Source organism: Danio rerio, chromosome 5 (genome assembly GCF_049306965.1).
Source record: "Danio rerio strain Tuebingen ecotype United States chromosome 5, GRCz12tu, whole genome shotgun sequence".
Classification (NCBI taxonomy): domain Eukaryota; kingdom Metazoa; phylum Chordata; class Actinopteri; order Cypriniformes; family Danionidae; genus Danio; species Danio rerio.
The window spans coordinates 14,267,355-14,290,245 of record NC_133180.1 but is presented as its reverse complement, the minus strand read 5'-3'; the positions used below and the strand labels follow the sequence as shown (position 1 = coordinate 14,290,245).

The 22,891-nt window shown below is 37.2% G+C and overlaps 1 protein-coding gene across 6 annotated transcripts in view; it reads right to left on the bottom strand.

The window, feature by feature from the left end:
• The window catches only part of ckap2l (cytoskeleton associated protein 2-like), a 47,605-nt gene that overhangs the window by 8,554 nt on the left and 16,160 nt on the right, over nt 1-22,891 (bottom strand). Inside the window, exons 10-11 of one of the 6 annotated variants that reach the window (XM_073950991.1) lie at nt 11,301-11,453; nt 10,932-11,187 (exon numbers count right to left, since the gene is read on the bottom strand). The exons of 1 other annotated variant lie outside the window; for it this stretch is intronic. In XM_073950991.1, the coding sequence (XP_073807092.1) occupies nt 10,937-11,187; nt 11,301-11,453 (404 nt within the window). In that variant the 3' untranslated portion in view covers nt 10,932-10,936. Of the gene's footprint in view, nt 1-9,051; nt 9,557-10,931; nt 11,188-11,300; nt 11,454-22,891 lie in introns of those variants that run through there. 4 more of the 6 variants (XM_073950994.1, XM_073950993.1, XM_073950992.1 and 1 more) reach the window with 4 other exon arrangements.

Sequence of the window (22,891 nt, the reverse complement as noted above, 5' to 3'; positions counted from 1 at the left end):
TACACTTTAAATGAACCTGTTCTTTTGCAGTTTCCATATTTTGTGATTCACCAGTGTTTTCTGTTTATTTCTGGTTGTGAATTAGGGATGTTGATCTCTGCTCTGCTCTGTTACCTTTTAATGTTGAAAATTTAACTCTACGGTTTAACAAAGTGACTTTTTTTTGACATTTTAGTACTTTGAAATATTATAATGTATAAGAAATATTGAATAAATATTAAGCAGCTGTTATTCATTTATAATGAGGAAGGGCAGAGGGTTGTTAATTTAGATTTGTTGTCTTTGTATATCTGACTTTCTTTGGCTGTTACCAACATCTGGTCAAAATATCAAGTATATTTCATTTGTAGTTTACGTCAAAGAACAGGCTACCAAATAAAAGGTACTAGGCTTGGGCGGTATCCAAATATTAAGTACAACTTTTGGGAAAATGTACTTCTACCACAATACATTACTAATAGATTTTTAATAAAGTCAATTTAATATAAACTTAAAATTACCACACTCAATCTATTTAAATGTTAGTGATAATATTGCATTCACATTAAGTGTACTAAAGTACAACTTTTGGGAAAATGTACTTCTACTACAATACATTACAAATACATTTTTTATATATTAACTTATTTTTAACTTAGGATTAGTATGTAAACAGTGTACTAAAAATCAACTAATGTTTAAAGCATTTAAAGCACACTTTTGAAAAACACACTAATAAAAGTCTTTTGGATGTTTTTTCTGTAGTGTACTTTATTGTAGTACACTAAAAAATTATTTAAGTATTACTGGCATTTAGTATACTTTTGTCAAGTGTACTAAAGTCCTACTTAAGTATAAACATACTTTTAATTAGTATATTTATAGTGTAAAACCATCAAACTTTTATTTAACACAAAAAATAACAATGTACTAAAAATGTATTTGTGGGTATTTAAGTGTATTTTAGTTGCATTTAATTATATTTTTTTTTCACCTGGGTCCCCCCTATTTTACCCCGGTATCCAGTATTCCCGTGCATGACAATGACTGTAAAAAATATGGACGACGCGACAGCCCCTTTTCTCTTTGAACGCCTTGAGGGCAAAACGCCTGCTTGACGGGCACAAACTGTCGCAAAAGACTGCTGAAATTGGAGCCTTGACATGCGCAGAAGGACTGTCTGATGGAGCCAGAGGAGGAGCCGCGAAAATGAGCGGAGTCGAGCTTCCAATCAAACGCTTTATGTAAAATCAACCACGCCCCCCGAACTTCTCAGCATGCGTTTGCTGTCATATCAACACAGATGGATGTAAAAACGTTAACAAATATGAGGGTTTTATATATTCAATCGCGCCAGCTACGGGCGCGTAACCTACTCGCGCCGTCGCGGGCTGATTCCGGCTCGCATGCGGCAGCGCCGGCTCGCTCGGCCGCCGCATCTGGTTCGACTGACTCGGGCTGGAATAGGGCAGTGAGTCCAGGCATCCGGAGTAGGTCCAACAGAGGTAGTCAGTCTGAGCTCTGAGGGGTAAGTCTCCGGCAGGCGAGAATCTAGCCGGAACTGACCCGAGTGTATTTTGCTATCTGGGTGGTTAGGCGTGTATCAGCAAACTAATAAAGCCCGAAAAAAGCCCTGGCCTTAGCGAATAAACAGTGTTCCACCAGGATCATGTATGTCAGAAACTGTAGTTTACTACTGAACTCATTTTGTCATGGTAAAATAACACAGACATTGAATAATAACACTTCAGTCTCCTGCCGAAGCTCAGACGCGCTGCTTTGAGAAACTGTCAATCAAAGCTGTCAATCACGATGACACGCCCAGCATTAAATTACTGCTAAAAACAAACTGTTTACAAAAATGAAGATCTGCACCTATTTCAGCACAATAATCAGTGCCTCAATCGACCAGAACCATCTTTCGGGACATTTTATTGCAAGTGTAATACATTTTTTTATTTGGGCTCAAGTCTCCTTCATTAACACGGAGGAGGCGGGCTTTATGACTTGTACTGCAGCCAGCCCCCAGGGGGCGATCTAACGGCCGAGACCTTCACTCAAACGCAGGCTTGCGGCACACTTGGTGCATGATAAAAAAAATATGACGTAAGGCTCAGACAGAGTCACCAAACTGTTGGCTTGTGCCCAAACCATTCAGAAACTGAATACCTTTCAAATTACCCCAGAGTTACAGACTGCTCCCTCGCTTTATTCGAAAACTCATTCCCGCACCGCAAGAAATCTGGTCGGCTCCCGCGGTACAGCAGCAGGAATGCAGACCTCTAGATCGTAATTACCACGTCTTCCTTCTCATTCGGTCAAAACTGGAAATACTGCCAAACTGCAAGTCACTTTGTGCGCGACTCCCCACCTCACGTCACACACTCTCTCTCCTCAACACTGTCCCGTCATGACAATCTTGCATACGCATTTATAGGCATTAATTAAATAATATTTTATATTTAATACTTGTCTCCTATTTAAGCGAATTGTTTTTTTATGATAGTATAACGATATTGAAACTGACACTGTTGATACTCTTAGATCCCGCGGTATACCATATTACCGCCCAAGCCTAAAAGGTACTTAATTACAGTAGGTGCAAGTAGTTACTCACACCCCAATATAACAAAAGAATTTTTACTCTGAATAACAAAAAGTGTTTTCATTGAAGCCAACTCTATTGGTAGCTTTCACATGTCGGCATACCCTTAGAGGAATGCCTCCCTGGCAGGCAAAACATTACTCTCCTGCTGACTGCCAAGTCAGACGCTGAGTAATTTCTCTTCTTTAGCCAAAAAGCCAGATAACTGTTGTGCAATAAGGTTTAGTCTTGCTAAGTGATGACAAGACCCAACTGAGCTGTGCTTCTACACAATTCCTTCAGAGGCAGGTTAGCCAAAAAGGGGAAATGTAAGGATTACCTATAACTGTTAGTGTGTTTGTTTCTGTTAATATGTGATCCAAATATTCGTAGCTTGAAACTGCATTTCTATGGTGATTCAAGTGTAGCTGCCATTACGGCCCATTATTTTTTCGCCTGCCAGGTTTCCGCACATGTTGCGTGACTGAAAACTTTCACCATGATCTAACAAAACTGGATTTTTTAAATTCTTTGATGATTCAGTGGGGCAAGTATTGAACATGCCATGCTTTCTCCGGGAAATAATATTTCTAAAGGAGCTGCTGACAATGGAATTGAATCAGATTTTGGTAAAAACCCAAATAATAAATCAATATCTGATATTTTTCTTCTAAAAATTGAATTGTGTCCTTTAGTGGCACTGTTTGGACTCAATCCTACAAATGTAACGCTGTCATCTTTGCAGTCAAATGTATTAGCTTTTTGCTTAATAATTGCTAAAATAATTATTCTATTGAATTAAAAAAAAAACCTTCTCCGCCAAACTACTTTCATTGGATGTATGACCTGTTGCAGCTCATTTAAATAGAGAAAATTAGATACACAATTAATGGCAAAACAGAGGATTTCTATACAGCTTGGTAACCTTTTCTGTTGTATTTTTAAAAATAGCTTTATATATCCCGTCTTGCATAATTAACCCTGTCTGTATCTGTCTTTTTTCTTTTTCTTTTTCCCCCTCCTGCTTTTGAACGATACAAACTTATCTAAGAGTGTATTAGGAAAAGAAATTGTGTGATATTTTTACATTTAACAGTAATGGCCTACTTGGGTGTCATTTGTTAATTTATTATTATTATTTGTGTTTGTATTACTGTTTTTTCGTTATTGTTTGTTCCTTTTTTGTTGTTGTTGTTTACTTTATTTTCATCTCAATTTGCTTCAGAGAGTAAGGAATGTGTTTAATTACCACTTTAATTTCCAGTGTTTCTCTCCTCAACATTGTGAAAACAAAAGGGTTGTGGTTTTTCTTTTCCTCACTTGTAATACCTCTCTGATTGAAAATTGTCAATAAAAAGAATTAAACTAAAAAACCCAAACAATATAAACATAAAAATGAAACAAAAAAAACAAAACAAATGAATTTAATATTTTTATATGAAAGGCTGTTTTGGTAATGGCAGCTTAAAGACGCCCCTTATATGGAGAATGAAGTCACATGAATTGCTCAGGTGTTTGTTTTTTTCACATACTTCAACAGAGTGTAAAAATCTTGATGTTTCTGTGGGTCTCGTCTATCAAATGGGATCTTTATTTTGTATTCTCCATTGGATTCAAATCAGGAGATTGGCTGGGCCATTCCACAGCTTGTTTTTCTTTCTCTGAAAGCATTTGAGTTTTCTTGGCTGTGTTTTGGATCATTGTCTTGCTGAAATGTCCACCCTGGTTTCATCTTCATCATCTTGATAATGTAGATGTTGGACTGAAGCAGCTAATATTCATTTACACTGATGAAGGACTTTCACTGCCTTTCTACACCTCCCTTTCTTTATGTGTTCAATACTTTTTCCCTGCCTAATTTCATTTTATTACACAACATAATTTGTAAACTATTTAGATTTGTTTTCTTTGCATATATGGATATCTTTGGTTGTTATCAACATCTGGTAAAAAATTTCAAGTCAACAGCACCTTTAGAAATATGTCTTCTGAGATAAATGGTGACATGTTCAATACTTATTCCCCCCATTGTCTATTCTTGTTGTGAATGTCATTTATTCTCTAGCAATATTTTCATCATTTTATAAAAGGAATGTTTTCCTGAATTTACGTTTAATATGTGGTTCTCATTTTTCATGCTAAACACTTGGCCTATATATTTAATCACTACTCTGAATTAGAGTAAAGCTTTGCGATTTGGCTTTTACCAATAAAATGCAACCAGTAGCAACAAAATAATATTTTCTTGCTGCATTATAATGAAACTCAAATGCACATCCACCATCTAATGCATCGAGGTGCATTTTTACCAGTTTGAAAAGACTTCAGATTGTTTTTTTCCAACCTCAAGGAAACAGTTCAGATGAACACTATAGTATCAGTGGGTGTGAACCACAAGTATGCAATGAAAGGATTCGTCTTTAAGCTGTAAACTTTTACTATCTATGATTAAAGATATGATGGACAGACTCCTTGACTCACTAATATTCTATCTCAGACGTAATCTGCAGGTGTGTAACATTTCCGCTCCACATTCTCAACATTTTTTTTGACTATGTAAAGCTTTACATAGGAGTGTCACAGAGTTTTTGGATGACAAATTCAGTCTATTGGTGTGTAAATCTGTGGCTGAAGGAGTAGTAATGACATAAAAGGATTTTTGAGATGCTTTTGTGGTTGTTTGTATTTTCTATGTTTGCATATGTGGTCAAACTAATGTATAAAAGCAAAAATCACACTACAATATGCCTATATAGCCCTGCTTTGAATCCAACAAACAGAATAAACAAGAACGATAGAGAAAAGGCACTGATTGACGTCAGCAGTATCTATATAAATATACCATTAAAGAAGCCCTATAGCGAAAATAGTTTGGAGCGTTTTTTGTGGGAAAGTGTGTCAAACACCTGACTTAAGGTCTTTTAACTTAAGGTTTTTCTCTACACAAATAGCTTCACAAAATAAAAGCAATATACTTGGGGTGATCAGATGTTGCAGATCAGATCGGGACCACAGTAACTAAGCCAAACAGGGGGCACACTTTAAACTAGGGAACGAGCCTATTTAAAGTAAACTAATTTTAGTATCATGGTTTGTGCAGAGTTTTTCTTTTTTTCTCTATAGAAAGTATTTAGATAATTTTTTTGGTCTGGACTTGTTTTGGTTTGCTTGTTTTTTTAGTTTCTTTTTCTATCAAGATTTGGCATCTCAAATATCTATGCGCAGGCACATCTCTGATGTGCACTGAAGATGTCAACTTGTCTAGTTGTGCATAAACTTTAGTAGCTTTGGAGACTTTCTGAACTCAAGAGACTCAATTAACTTCGGCAAAGTTATAAGTTACCCAGCAGGCACAATCCATCAACATCATTGACATTGTAGCAGCATGACGTAGGATTGACGTTGTGGGGACATTGCATTTTGGGTGGAATTGAAAATAGAGTTGACGTGAGAACTGCCGTCAGTGGTTTTGGCAGTGTATTTTGGTCCAACACAACCTAAAAACAACCAAATATCAGCATCTAATGATGTTACAGCTTGACGCTGGGGGGACTAGCACACTAGGACATCTATCGGATGTTAGATTTTGCTTGAATAAATGTCAGTATTTGACGTCAATATGATGTTGGTTTAAGATGCTTGCTCAATATTGGATTTTGGTCATTTTTTTAACACAACATGGAATTTTGGTCACTCGACATCATGACCTAAATCTAACCTAATATTAACTTAACATCTCTTATGACGTTGTGTGCCTGCTGGGTAACTTCTAATAAGCTGTGCGGATAATATCATGTGTATTTACAGTTATCACGTTACTAGTGCAGAGGACTTCAAGTAATTTTCATAGACAAAATGAACACTGCTTCGATGACAGTGGACGAACAATTACCAATGCAATCTCACAGCACTTCGTAACTTTTTGATTTAGTGGTTAATTCGCATCAAGTTGTTGGATCTAATTCATACAATTTGCTCAATATCCAATGATGGTTGGGTTTAAGGGTGTAATTGAATGCCATGTCACCTTTTTAAAATCATACATTTAGCCACTAAACTGACAAAACATATATCAGGCTGGAATTACTAAATGCCAGTAAGTAACTTAAAGCAGAAAATGAGTGGCCTGTGTGTATGTAAAGTATGTGAATTATGCCAATGAACCTGTTCTTCATCCACAGTTCTGTTTACTGAATTCTGTTTACTCCAGCCTCCACCGCTGAGACTGCAGCTCTGCACAAGACTTTTGGCCAGCGGAGAAATTAAAATGGTCGTGCTCAACTGAGTCTGGTTCTCTCAAGGTTTTTTTTTTCTTCACTCGCCTTGGTGAAGTTTTTTTTCCCTCTCCACTGTCGCCACTAGCTTGCATGGTTTGGGATCAGTAGAGCTACCCATCAATGAATTTGCTCTTTAGTGTTTGGACTCTCAGTAATGATCTTAAACCACACTGAACTGAGCTAAACTGAACTGAACTTAAACACTAAAAACTGAACTACCCTGATCCAGTTACTATGACCATTTATGTGAAGCTGCTTTGACACAATCTACATTGTAAAAGTGCTAAACAAATAAAGCTGAATTGAATTGAATAATTACTCATCCTTTGAGCTTAAGAGAAGATATATCTCACACAACAAGAACTGATTAGTTGAAAACTGTTGTGGAGAAGTGTTTTGACTGATGTTTAAATTAAACCTGTTTAAATGTCTTCATATTCAAATCAACAAAAGGGTTTTGTGCATTGTGGATGCTTACAGGGTTATCATACATGTCAGAAATTAACCCAGACTTGTTACAAAAGATACCACAACATTGAACAAAAATGGATGTCAAGTAGTTGGGGGAAAAAGTGTTGGCAAGTAGGATCTTATAAACCTAGACCAGTAGTGATCTGCTAAGACCTGACAGTGCATCTATCTTCTTTTACATTGTTCTTCACCCTTATTGTAAATCATTTAAGGTGGAGCTCCATCAGGCCACCCCATCAAGAGAATGTTTGGGGTGACCTCATCAACTTCTGCAATTTTTGATTAGATATATCCAAGTGATTTTGCATTCAATAAAGCCTCTATCTCCAGCAATACGAAATGGAGTAGCCTTTCTCATCAGAAATTGAATGTGGGTGGGTCTGGCGAGGATGGCTGGTCGACTAATTCACTTCGACAACCTATATGAACTCAATCAACTTAACCAACTATCTGAGTATGTCAAAACATCTTGCTTTAAAACAGTGTGACATTTGTACTAGAGCTCGTAGAACAGGCATGGAAAAACAGAAATCTCAGAAATGCATCAGACGTGTTAACAGAATTAAAAACATTGAGAACTGAGCCTGGAACTAAATTGGACGGTATTGAAAAGCAATTAACGGAAGTTTCCTCATCAGTTAAAATGTTAGTGAACAACCTGACAGAAATTAAAAATGCGGTAATGGCCAATGGAAACAACAGGAAACAACTGACTCTTAACCACCTCGGCATCTAAGTGCCTGAAACTTCAGGAGGCAAAGGTGGAAATTTTTGAAAACAGCAGCAGGAGCGGGAATCTTCGACTCTTCGGGACGGTGCATAAGGCTTAAAACCGCTCATAGACTTTATTAAAAAGACATGGACATGCAGTGGGTTCACAAGACTTTAGCTCCAGCTAAACCAAACCAACATGCCGTTTTCTTCTGCTTCCTTAAATTTATACTTTTAGATGTGGCCAATGACACTTGGGATGTTGCATGCCTATTGGCAAATTTCGAATTCACCAGATACTAAGACTACCTTCTCGGTTCAGCTGCAGTAGGCACACTCTGGAGGCAATTATGAATATACAAACACTGTTCCACTGAATTCCCCATCCTCTGGATCACAACTTTTGATGTGCCAATGAAGAGAATAGGTTGCATAGCTAGGTGAGCAGGCAGTTCCAAAAACAACACTTGAATTCAAAGGTATCAGGAGGGTCTTCTCATTTGTGCCTCCAAAAAAACTAAAACAAACCTGAGCCGAGGTTGGCCTACTGGCAGGAGCTGGGCCTTGTGAAACATACATAGATTTTCCTTCGGCTTTGTCCCTTAATTATCAGGGGTTGTCACAGCAGAATAAACTGCCAACTATTTCAGCATGTGTTTTATACAGCGGATGCCTTTCAAGCCACAACACAGTAGTGAGAAATACACATAAACTCTTACATGCACAATGATCAATTTTGTTTATCCAATTCACCTACTGTATACTCAGGGCTTGACTAACTTTTTTGGTCACCAGCCAGTATGGCTAGTAGTTTTCTAATATTACAAGCTACTCGCCATTTTCACTAGCCACAATTTTGTTGTTGGGAGAATATATTTTAAATGCATAAATATGACTTTGACAAGCTAAAATTACTTGATTTTGATTTTGTGGAATGTCCAAGTGCCTCCTCATCATTTCACTTTTTGTGTGGGCTATGTTGTGTATGAGCTTGCTCAGTGAGCATGAGCACATGAGTCATGGTTTCATAGTGTTGTATTACAATTAGTTTTTATTTCACATGACTTTTCAGGGCTCAAAGGATTTACCAAATTTATTTCTAACCACACTAAAAATAAATAAATAATTATTTCTAAGTCACAAATTTTAAATAACGTGTCAAAACAAGCAAATATAGCTGTGTACTATACATTTTATTTAACAAAACATTTCTTAAAAAAAACAGTTGACACCAGTAACTATATATAAATGGGAAGTTAATATCCTATATCCTGTTCAAATAATGATTAAAGCGACAGCAACCGGTGCTGCTTACAAAAAGACCAATCTGGAGCTCTTGAAAGCAGCAGGACTGTGGGTGCATGAACATAACGTTTTGTCAAGTCTATTTGAAAGAGAATCGAATCACACCAGTTGCGTTTCCAGGCACAGTTGTTTCAAGCAAGTGTAACGGTTAGTACTCGATTTCCTCTGCGTTGTGTGTAGTAGAGATGAGATTTGACACCCAATCACGCCTCAAACAGATCACTTTATTCTGGCAAACACAATGAAAACACAGTGATCAGTCCCAGACAGTCCAACATGTCGTCCACGACCACTCCCTTAGTTGGCGCGAATAATAATCCAGTAAACACAACACATGAGTTGGGAAAAACAGTAAATATTAAATAATGTACCTGGCAAACACAATGAAAACACAGTGATCAGTCCCAGACAGTCCAACATGTCGTCCTGCAATGACGGGTTCATACCAGTAATCATAAAATCACAAAGAAAAGATACATTGTGAATAATTAAAACTAAAAGATCAACAAAAATATACACTTTACAGGAGCACTCACTCACCACGACCACTCCCTTAGCTGGCGCGAATAATAATGACCCGTCTGGAACCAGTTAACAACATGCCACCAGCCAATGAACAGAGACGAGGGTCATTTAGAATTAAAGGGCCATGTACATAAAAGAAAAGCAAGAGGAAGCACTTTTATAACCTGTTACACAAGGAAACAGGAGCGCGCACATATTTTAAACAGTTGGGCACTTCACATCAGCTGTTGGCGCAAGTGATTATCCTCTCATTTGGTAGGCTATTCAACCAACTTTCTTATGCCCGCACGAACAAAATTATATTTAGTCATACTGCTTCTCGATTCTAAGATCGCATTTGCATGAATATTGTGCCATCTGTGTAACCCGTCACAGCTAAAATCTACCCGCATTTGGCGGGTGTTAATGTAAATCCCTGCCTATACTGCATGACTGGAAAACCCGGTGAAAACCCTTGTGAACACAACGAAAAACATGCTACATCTCCACACAGAAATGCAAACTGGCTTGAACCAGAGACTTTCTTGCTGTGAGGTGACAGTGCTAAGCACTGAGCCACCGTGTCACCTTGGTGAAGGATAGCTTTAAGTGTGTGTATCAGCAATTAACAAAGACATTAAAGCCTGGTGAAACAGCTATAATATATCTCTGTTAATTGCTACACCACACTGCCTAAAACACGGCCGACCACCAAGAAGAGATGCACCCAAGGTAGGTCCAGGAAGAAGAGTTTGATTAAGGCTGCGTCCAAAATTGCATACTTTCATGCTGTATAGTAGAATGAGTAGGATGTCCAAATTCATAATATTTGAAAAACACTAAATGGGAAGATTGTGGTTGATGTACTACTTCTGGTGAGATTCTGAAGTATGCACTTGATGGATGTTTCGTTATCCCATAATGGCGTTAGAGAAAATTCATGAATGGGAATGAAACGACGCAACTGACGTGGGTAGGACAAGTGATACAGACAAATGGCAGATGTAGTACATCCGAGCTCTATTCATACTACACACATTCATGCTATATAGAACATACTTTTCTAAAGGTCATATAGTAAATTCAAATGTAGTACCTACTTGAGTCAATAGTATCTGGATGCAGCCTTTATGATGCAAGATGAGATTGCATCACTCAGTGATGTAATGTCAGACACAATGCACTCAATGGAGTAAGTGACGTCACTGTGACGGATAGAGTTAGGGGTGGGATTAGGTGAGCGCATTAAAAAGCATTGGATGCAGCTCAGATTGCACTGCATCAGGTCTGCTTCCAGAGCCCTCTCACTCGAGTAGTAGATGATTTTGAATACAGCCCAAGATTCATACCATGAAACTGGGAGGAACAATTGAAGACAAGCTATTATTAAGCTATAAAGACAAGTCTCCCATTATGAGAGACTAGGTTATGAAGTAAGTGCAAGGCCTCACCATCTGTGGAGATCTTACCTGGGTACAGCCTCTTGACGGCTCCTGCCTTCACCAACTGGTGTATTGCCTCGCTGTAGGCTTTGGCATGTTGAGAGTCCCTTGCCAGTTGTTTTTCTGTACTCCTCAAACCCAGCAGAACCGGCATTATGGTTGCCTGAAACAGGGGCATATCTGATTTCCGTTACAATATGGTTGCATACTACAGAATTCCAGTAACCTCCACTCACCTGGGGCCTCATATACAAAGACTTGCGTTGAATACTAAAACATTGCGTATGGACAAAGCTGTAAATGTGCGTAAGCTGTAAAAAAAAGTATAAAACACTGCGTACGCAGAATCCCACGCATGGGATTTATATTTAACGTGAAATTGAGCGCAACATGCACAAGCGCAAAACCCCTCCCTGCCTCCTCCCCGTATGAATATGGTATATGAATATGACTCCACTTTGGCAAATACGAATGAAATAGCAATGCCAAAAGGAAGCAAGAAGAGAAACTTTACAGAATGTGAATTGGAGGTGCTCCTATCAGAGGTAGACCGGAGGAAAACTGTTATTTGCAAGTATCTTTAAATACATCGCTCACCAAGAAGACATACATCACACACCCTGCCACCTTGCAGCGTCATCCCAACCATGCTGTTTGTGAGGATGAATGAATCATGGGTTGACCAAGGCCACCTTGCCACTATGTTTGTTAAGCGCATTTGAGCATCACATATTATTTGCACATTTATGGAATGGAAATGTTTCCGATTTCCGAATGCAAATTCGTCTTGGTGGCGCCTTTATAGCAATGTGTGTGCAGTAGATCTCTCAGATTACAATAGGAAAACTGGCGAATGCTGCAAATTGTTGGAGGGTGCTTTCACACCTGCGAATCGATTCAGTTGTCCCGAAACAGGGATTAAAATTGTTACATTGTTGCTCTTTGCTCTTGGTGCGGTTCACTTTCACACGGCAAAGTTTCTAAACAGACCAAAAGAGCTAAAATAAGTCACGTGTGAGTAAACTCTCCTCACATTTGTCCGTGTTTCACGGTTTATTTTGCAGAGTCCCGCTCAGCTGTCAGGGGGGTGGTGGTTTGGTGGTGTTTGACAAGGTATGCACAAGACGTGTCTGAAGAGCGAGGACGGATGCGGTGAGGAGGGGTGAGAAGGGTGCGCGACGTATTCGAGGACTGGGAGGGAGACGCATGATTACCGGGAGATTATCACTTGTTTTCAGGCATCGGGGAGTCTCTGTGCATTTGCAGGAGATTCCGGATGTCTGTTGATTGACCTCCCACCCTACTCATAATTCTCTTTTCATATAGTCGTATGCCTATCATATCCATAATACACTGTGATATAACCGGGCTCAGATTGTATCGCTTTCTCACTACAATCGATCCGCTCCAGAGTTCGTTTCAATCCAGCCGAAACCACCTCATTCAAGCGATCTCGGAGCAATTGTCTTGGCGCGGATCTGAGAGCGATTGGTGGATTCACATATGCCAAATGAACCACGCTAACTGGGCAAAAGAAACAAAAGTCTAGGTGTGAAAGCAACCTTAATGTTTGGCTGGCCAACTGCATGGTACTGTATGGAAACCTTATACACCTGCTAGACATGTGCATGATCCCGTCCCATACAACGGGCATTGCATGGCTCAATTGACTGGCTTAACCCCAAGCGGTCTGCCAGTTTCCTTTGGAAAGAACCATTTGCCAGGAAACCAAGTGTTGTCAGCACCTGGGAAAGTGTAATGCGTGGCTCTTCGCTGTCTATCTTTTCAAATTTGGACTCAAATCAGCACAGAGCTCCAAGAGGATAGCTCTTGAAAATCTGAAATGGCTTATAAGCAACTTGTGGGCCAATAAATCACTGTGATCCCTAAAAACAAGTTCCCTTTGGATTCAACCATTGACAATGTCCTCTAACAAGGCTGACACTGTCATTGCCATAGCAAATGTTTTTATAAGTTCTAAATTATATAACTGGTAAAACACTAAATAAAATATTGTATCAAATAACCCATTTTATCAGTTATAAATGAATAACAATGTTTTTCACATGTGTTGGTGCCATACTTTGTAGTGTGCAATTTAACATAAACACACTCAAGAAAAACACGCACGTCAGACATGAAGTTGTCGCGGACCAACGCACAATTTTGTCTTCTAACAACATACTGGGAATTTTTTTAATGATTGAATGTTCCAAGAAAACATCATTTATCTTTATATGCATGTGTGTGGTCTGTATATATATGTGCAGTATGTGAATAATGCGATTAAACCTGTTCTTCATCCACTGCTCTGTTTACTGGAATAAATATCTTGTGACAGCAGTTCACACATGAGATATGATTAGTTGGAAACTGTTTTTGAGTAATTTGTTGAATGTCGAATGTTTAAAACTTATACATGTCCGGCAAAGCAGGGACTGTTTAAACGTCTTCATATTTGAATAAAATGGATCTGTCTGTTGTTGATGCTAATATAGCTAGCATAAGGGTCGAAAACAAACAGACTTTTGGCAAAAGATACTACGAAAATCAACATAAGTGTCCCACAAATTCAAGATATTTATAAATATGCCCTGGTACAGAGCATGTAATGGCTGATTCGAGAAGGAATCGAAAGTGTGCCATGATGTAAAGTACTGCACTTCAATACGTGACACTTCAACAAAGTAAAAGTCCCTGTGATTCAGAGGACCGGCCCGTTTCCACTGAGTGGTATGATACGATATGGGCCCGTACGGGTCACATTTATCAGGCTTGGGTTTCCACTGCCAAAAGGGTACCGAGCGTGGCATATGATAGAAAGTTTTAGTCGATGTCATTCTTGTTCGAGGAAATGTGAAAGTAAAGCTGTACAGGTCGTTCCCATATCATATGAGACACACTTCTCACAAAACAGATGCTTTATACACACAAATACCTGTGTATAAATGTTCGTTATTAACCTTTCTATAAACATGATTTTGTCGTATAACTGCAGATCAATGATTCAAAATAGCCTATTGTACTGTCTGGGATTTTATCATATAAATAAACAAATGCAACATATATGAACACATACAGTCCCTTATACCGAGTTCAGACTGCATGATTTTCCAACTAGTCGTGTCACAGATGTTTTCACACTGCTTGACTATCTGGGTTAGCGTTTCGTCGCTGCTTTGTTTACACTGCAAGATGGTTCGGCGACATAGACATTCACATTGCATGACTTTACTATAGGGAGAATCGCCGACAACTTCGTCCAAACTACGTCTCACAGCCAAAAACACGTAGTATAGCCTATCTTTTGTTATTAACTACATAATGAGAAAGAAGCCTTTAATGGGGTAGAACATGTACATGTTTGCTCACCTGGGTTTAAAGGGAATTAGCCATTTCTCCTCAACGTTGATAAAAAAAACTAATTTCTTTCTGTATGAAACGTCAAACAGACACGGTTGCTCCTGAGTCCTGTCAAACCTCCACTAGTTTTTCCTCCATTTCGTGGGTCCAAATAAACCGAAAAAGAGCGCTTTTAACTTCTCCCCCAGCCTCCCGCTGGCCTGCAGCAGGTATACACACACGCACACCCAAGTGAAAGCTGCTCTCTCATTGGCTGTAGGCGATCGCTGGTGTTATTTTCAGTCAAAACTCAATTCACACAGCATGATTTGAATCGCCGACAGCTCCAGATATTTAGCACTCCAAATATCCCACAGGCATTGGCGACTCATCGGCGATTCTCTCAGATCGCGTCTTTGATCGTTCATACTGTGTGATTGTCACTCACGTGCACGAGCAGCGATTTGCCTGTGATTTCAGGCATTTGTCGGCGATTTCTCAAAACCTGTCGGCTAGCCAAATTCGGGGCTAAATTCACGCAGTCTGAACTAGGCATTACAGTCTCTGATAGGTTACCAACTACAGATAAACTACACACGACACATTTAGTCCTTATTTGGGTTCAAAAACAACTAACAACATATAGCCCAGTCAGTGCAAACCCCTCATCTGGGTCTTTAATGTTCAGCAGCACATGTAGCCTCTTGTTAGAGAGTAATTCCGAGTTCATAGTAGTCCAAAAGGCGATGATAATAGTTAAACATGGCGGTGTGTTTATGTTTAAGGTTGCTGAAAAAATCATTTACTCCTTTGTTTTTTCACCATTCACTCTCGTGTTTGTCAGTTTATGAAAAGGATGTCAGAAGCACTTCAATAATTACAGACACCTCCACTTGCCACTTTGGCTGGTTGAAAATAATTTTTAAATTCTAGTTTTCCTGAAAGCAGGGTTCGACAATATGAGGATGACCTAATATGCGTGCAAATGTGGTCTTAGAATCGAGAAGTAAAATAATTGTGATCACGCGAGCAGAAGAAAGCAAATGAATACCGAATGAGAGGATGATGATCGCTGGTGCTAACAGCTGATGTGATGTGCGCGACTTCTTAATGCGTGCAAGCTCCCGAATCGTGAAGCACCCATGTCTGGAACAGGTTCTGGAAACGCAACTGTCATCGGTCCTCTTTCAAATAAACTAGACAAATAGTGATGAACATGTACTCACAGTCCTGATGCTTTTAAAAGCTCAAAATGTGTCTTTTTGTAAGCAGCACCGCTTGCTTTCACTTTGATCAGATTATTAAATGGCCTAAAGTAAACTGTGTGCATGTGATCATCCTTTCATTATCACACATGGTATGTTTCACCTGCTTTCATTTTTTATTTGCTTTTATTTTTTTCGTTAAAATGGTTTAATTATTTTATTTTTTTACAATGTTGCTTTAATGGGAGATGAACTCTCCACTCTCCATTTATGTGCAGTTACTGGTGATCCGAGAGATCTTTAGCCATTGAGCAAACTCATCCTCGACACACAAAAAGAAATGAATGAGGACGCATGTGGACATAACAAAAAAATTAAATCACATAATTTTAGCATGTCAACGTCAAATTTATGCGTATAAATATATTTTCCCAACAACAAAATTGTGGCTGGTGAAAATGCAGAGTGGCTAGTAACATTGGAAAACTACTAGCCACAGTGGCCGGTGATTAAAAAAGTTAATATAAAGCCCTGATCACGCCACATTATTATCATCGGCTTAAAGTTTTTTATTTCAAATATAGACAAGCAGCAAGCGCACACAAGCTCTGTGGAGAAAGTGAAACTAAACGCTTTTAGACATACAGCGGATTTAGCTTGTATTCTTGGCTTTGAGGCTGTTTATCAAGACTTCAAAGATCTGTTTGAGGATGTGGAGCGACCATGGATCTTTATTATATGTATATATTGGCATGTGCAATTGCTTAGTGAAATTTCTCTGTAAACCAATAGCGTTCAGTTGCACGTTTTTTGGTACCCTTTTGTTGGGCTAGGTACCCTTTGAAAAGGGTACCCAAAAGGTGGTATGGTATAGTTTGCTTTTTGGTAACTTTTCACAGTGGAAACGGCCATAAAAGCCTACCAAACCATAACGTATTGTACCACTCAGTGGAAACAGGCCATAAGATTCTATATTTCACTATGATCATTATTTGCAACCTTTTGCACACTTGCTTTGAGTAAAAAAAAAAAATATTACAATTTTATGCCCAACTTACTATTTTAAAAAAACTAATAAAACACAAACATAACAACACACATTTACATTACTTTCCTTCAGAAGGAACTAAGGAACACATTTTGGTATTTTTAAAATGTAACTCTAGATCAAAGATGCCCAAACTAGGTTTCCCTAGGTATCCCTTTGTATCCTTTGATTTGGTCCACTAGAGGGAAAATGATTGGGAAGGGTTGGGTTTCACTTAAATGTTATAAATAAATCAGATTTTAAAAAAAGTACATACTGTCACTTAACAAATCGGTGAGAAAGCAGAAGACATCAGCATGCAAATCAACACAAAGGCAGGTTCAGCATGACTAGCGTATTCAACGCTGAACTCCATTGTTTTATAAATTTGAATTGTTTATGGTTTTATTGTTAGAAGTTCATTGAAATAATATACATTTTCAGAAAAAAAAACAAAATTAGAATGCATTTGTAAATACAGCTGAAGTATTTTTTTAAAATTTTTTTTTACATACGATGAAAAAAATTACCCATGACAAGTTTAATGTAGTACTATATTTGCTTTTGATCCACAGCTCCCAATCAAGCTTGGATTTTGGCTCTTCATAAGAAAAAGTTTATGCACCCCTGCTCTACTATAGATTGCATTATATCATACGCATATTCAATGACTGCCTCGTTACTGTGCTGACGTATCAAAATTTCACAAGAGGGCTAATAAATTCGACCTCAACCGCATCATCATTTTACCACACATTTCATTAAGTCATCCAGTTTACAACAACAGTCACCAATGTAAAATTCAACTGACAAATAGAATATTATTTACAAGTTAAAAGCATTTTTTAAAAGTCCCCATGAACTGGAAGCTGCGACCGTTATTTGTTTCATATTGTGACGCAGTTCTATTCACCTTATTCTTTGCCGACGAGCGGGCGCAGCCATTTGAACCTTTTGGCTCGAGACTTCCGGTCTCATTCACGTCCATTCATTTTTAGACGTTAAAAACGGTTTGTTACTCTGCTTGATGTTGCAAACTGATATTTTCTTATTGTATTATTCTACTTGTTCTGTATAGTAACGCAAACATTTGTTTGTAGAGCAAGTAGTTTGTCCGTTTTCTGTCATTTAATATTCCTAGTCATTTCTCCTATAGGCGACTGAATCGGAAGTTCTAAAACAATCACGAAAACAGGTGCACTTCTGCATTTTAGAATAAGGTCAATAGAAACGGAATATTAAATGACAAACGCAGTGGGCGTGGCTGTTTTTTTTCTACTCCAAGCTGATTGGATGTAGTAAAGTAGTCATTTCATTCAGAAAGATTGCGAAAAGGGTTTGGGGAGTTATTAAAATTGAACAGACACTTCCTCCTCACCATTTCTGTTTGTTGTCAAAACTGACAGTTGAAGCAGCGTGGTTAAATATATTAGCCAGGCCCATTTGCTAAGATATACGCAATCTGACAGTTTAACTAAATAAAGGGCAATTTCAGATTTCAGTTAAAGATTAGAAGGGCAAACTATTTTTTTCTTTTCTTAATCACATGCAAAGATTAATTATTTACCGCAAAACTAGCAATGTGAGCTAACAAAATCATATGGTTACTTTTGATTTCTTAGGGACTTTAAAATAAATATCAGTGCAAATGGTGTCATCTGAGAGTTTACTCAAGTTTTAACTTTAAAGTGAAGTCTTAAGAGGTTATGAAAATGTCTTTAATTTGTTTTTCTTTTGAGATATAATTTATATATTGCTTAAATTCCCTGAAAATGTCTTGCTGATTCATTTGACCTTGACCTCTCCTGGTGGTCTGGAGATTTAAGTTTTCCTTTTTAATAATCTTTCTTTGTTTTTACTGGCTTTGAGAAGCATCTAATAAAACTATGAGAGAAATGCTACAAATATTTCCTGGTACTGGCTTTACTTTATCGTGTGCTGCTGTTGAATGAAAGTATTTGCTTGTGTAAACCAACTAGGCCGGGAAATTGGACCAGGAGATTGCTCAATCTAGCAAGCATTTTATATTTTACTTTCTCCTGGAACATTAATACTGACGAGCAAATGTATCAAAGGTTTATTTGAAGAGCACAAACATCCACAACTGATCCAAAAATTATAACAAATCTAAAAAGGTTTAAATGAAGTGAAAATTTAAGTTAAATTGAGCCATTTAAAATGATTGGGTTATATCTAGGGCCAGACCGAATCTACAGACAATCTTTTGCTATTTCTGCTGAGAATATTGTAAAACATCTGCAGATTTATGCGGAACGACTTTTGGAGTATCATACCTAAAAACCTCATATATGAATAAAAAAGAATACTTTTTTTAACGTATTTATCGTTTACAATGCAAATCTAGTTTGATCCACTTATTTGGTAAACAAAGCAAATCTCTCATTTAATACAGTTGACACCAGAAGTTTACATACACTGCATAAAAAGGCACATAACCATATAGGGAAAAAGTCAGATGTTAATGTAACTAAACTTTTTCTCTTTTAGGTAAGTTAGGATTATCAAATTAGTTTCTGTTATGCTTAATAGCAGAATAATGAGAGAAAGATTTTTTTTAAGAAATTGTTATAACTTTTCTTGAAAGTCAAGTTTACATACGATAAGATTATTATGCCTTTGATAAAGCTCAGATAATGGTGTCAAGGTTTTGGAAGTTTCTGACTGGCTAATTGACAACATTTGAGTTAATTGGAGGCACAACTGTAGAATGGTATTTAAGGAAAACCTCAAACACACTGCTTCCTTGTGTGACAACACGGGAAAATCAACAAGCCAAAATCAACAAAAATTAATTACAATTTGCTAAATTACACTGAGAAAAAGAATCCTTTTTGGAGACATGTCCTGTGGTCTGATGGAACTAAGACTGAACTGTTTGGCCATAATGAACAGTGTTACATTTCAAGGACAAAGGGAAAAACTTACAAGCCTAGGAAGACCATCCCAACTGTGAAGTTTGGGGGTAGCAGCATCATGTTGGCCACAAATTGGTCTTCCAAACAGACTATGACCCTAAGCATACTGCCAAATTAGTTAACATGTGCTTTAAGGACAGCAGAGTGGATGTTATAGAGTGGCCATCACAAAGCCCTGATCTCAATCCTATAGAAAATTTGTGGGCAGAGTTGGGAAATAGCTTATGCGAGCAAGACAGCCAACAAATCTGACTTAGTTATACAAATTCTGTCAGGAGGAATAGTCCAAAATTCCTTCAAACCTTCAAAGCTTGTGAAAGAATACCCAAAACATTTGACCAAAAGTTATACAGTTTAAAAGCAAAGCCAACAAAATACCAAGGAAATGTGTGTACACTTTTTGACTGTCTAGAAATGAATAAAAGATACAAAAAAAAAATCTCTCATTATTCTGGCATTTAGCAAATGTAAATCATTTAGGTATTCTTAACAGACCTAAAACAGTAAACGTTTAGTATGATTTACCATTAGACGTTAAAAAATATGGTTATGTTCTTTTTTTTAGAGTGTATGTAAACTTCAGGTTTCTTCAGAAATTCATTTAAAAACTGAATAAATATAAATTTAAAACATTTACACAATTAAATAAAATGACTCAACAATTGGCTAAAAATCTGCCATCGCAGATTCCGTGTGGGACAAGTCATATCTGTAAATATTAGAATAATTATTCAGTCACACTTTATTTTGATGGTCCGTTTGTTGAATTTAAGTTACATTGCATCTACATGCCATCTAATTCTTATTAGATTATGAGTAGAATACTAGGTTGGGGTTAGGGTTAGTGTAAGTTGACATGTATTTTTTTTTTATTTTCAGTTAAATGTCTGTTGAAGGAGCATATCAACAGATATTTTAGCAGACAGTCAACTAATACTCAAATGGACCATCAAAAGAAAGTGCTACCAATTATTTAGCAGAACACAGATTAAAATTTTAGAGTGAAACAATACTCACTAAACCTTTCTGCATAAATTTAATAATGCAAAAAGAAACATGTTTGTATACAATTTTAAGCTTCGGGGAGCCTAGGTTGTTGTTTTTTTCTTATGCAACGAGTGCCATTGATTACGTTTAGCTTAAATAAAAAATACAGGACATGTTTGCGATCACAAATATTGCCAGAGGTTATGTTATACCTTCTTTTTACCAATTTGATTTATACTCAAAGTATTTACATTTTGGCATTGTTTTTTCTTCCAACATCTGCACATGGTAAACGGAAGCTCTAACACTGTGGTTGTAGCAGAAACAAAGATGTTTGTGCAATATGTTTTGATTTGTAAAAAGCCAGCTCTGCCAGCTCAACTCAACCTCAGGCAAAAGTGCATAGTTTTAATAACAATGCAAAAAGAAACATGCGTGTATACAATTTTAAGCTTCAGGTAGCCAAGGTTGTTGTTTTTTAATGCCACGAATGCCATTGATTGAGTTTAGCTTGATCTTTAGCAAAATAAAAAATACAGAACATGTTATATCTGAAGAAGGGGGAAAAAAATACTTTTTACCAGCTATATTTAAACTTGAAAAGTATTCACATTTTGGTATTGTATTTTGTTCCAAATTCCGCATAATAAATATGATAAACGGAAGCTCAAACATTGTTGTTGCAGTAGAACCAAAGATGTGTGTGTGCGCATGTGTATATGCAGATATAAACACAAGCACACTAGAATTTTTCCAGCATCAAGTATCTGTCATGTTGGAGTGAAACAATGCTCTCTAAACTTTTCTGCATGGTTTTAATAATAATGCAAAAAGAAACATGTTTATATACAATGTTAAGCTTCGGGTAGCCTAGGTTGTAGTTTTTTTCTTAAGCCATGAGTGCCATTGATTGAGTTTAGCTTGATCTTTAAAAAAATACAGCACATGTTTGCAGTCATAAATATCTGATGACATGAAGGGAAAAAATGATCCCAATTTTATTTATACTCAAAGTTTTTAAATTTTTGCATTGTTTTGTGTTCCCACAACTACATATTACATATGGTAAACGAAAGCTCAAACGTTGTAGCAGAAGCAAAGATGTTTGTGTAATCTGTGTTTTGATTTGTAAACAGCCAGCTCCGTCAGCTCAGCTCAACCTCAGGTAAAAGTAATCATCTGTTTTACCAGCCAGAACATGTGTGAAAAAATTTGTCTTATCTTGTTATGTAAATCTATCATTTTGCAATATGTGCCACTCATTTTTTTAAGTATCCTTTAACCTTCCTGTCGAACTTTGACCACTTATAAATATTGTTTTACATCTAATTGCCTCAATGCCTTATTATATCCTCCACACTATGCACTTGAACATATAGGGCTCTTTTTTGACGGTCCATGCACAGAACGCAAAACCCAGGGCGCAAACGCTTTCAGGGCGTGTCAGAACGCATTTTTGCTAATTTAAGGACGGGAAAATCTGCTTTGCGCTGTGGCGCATGGTCTAAAAGGGTTGAGTTTATTTTCTTAATGAGTTATAGGTGTGTTTTGAGAATAAACCAATCAGAGTGTCATCTCCCATTCCCTTTAAGAGCCAGCTGCGTCGCACCAAGAGCGCATTCGCTATTTACATGACGTAAAATAAGTTCACTCTCGCTTTTGCTCTCGTGGATAGGGAAACCTTACCGCACAGGCATCAATTAGCCCATAAATAATTAATTTAGTTTGTTAAGCTCAAAGATTTGTTTCAAAACTATTTCTAAATTCAGTTCTAATTTCCAGCAAAATAATAAATGAACAATAATAACCAAGTGTGGTCAAAATACTGAGTTTTTCCAAATACACCTGCTGTGCCCCATATGGTCTAAAACCTCACAGGCGGACAAATCTAAGCTTGTTTTTAATAAAACAAATAAAAATATGTATATAATAAATAATACTGCTAATTATAATAACATTATACAAAAGCAAATTGAATGAACTGAAAAAGCCTCCTGAGATGAAGAATGTTTTGTAATATTTTAATCATTTATATTTATATCGTATATATATATATATATATATATATATATATATATATATATATATCCTTATTATATATATATCCTTAATATATTATAT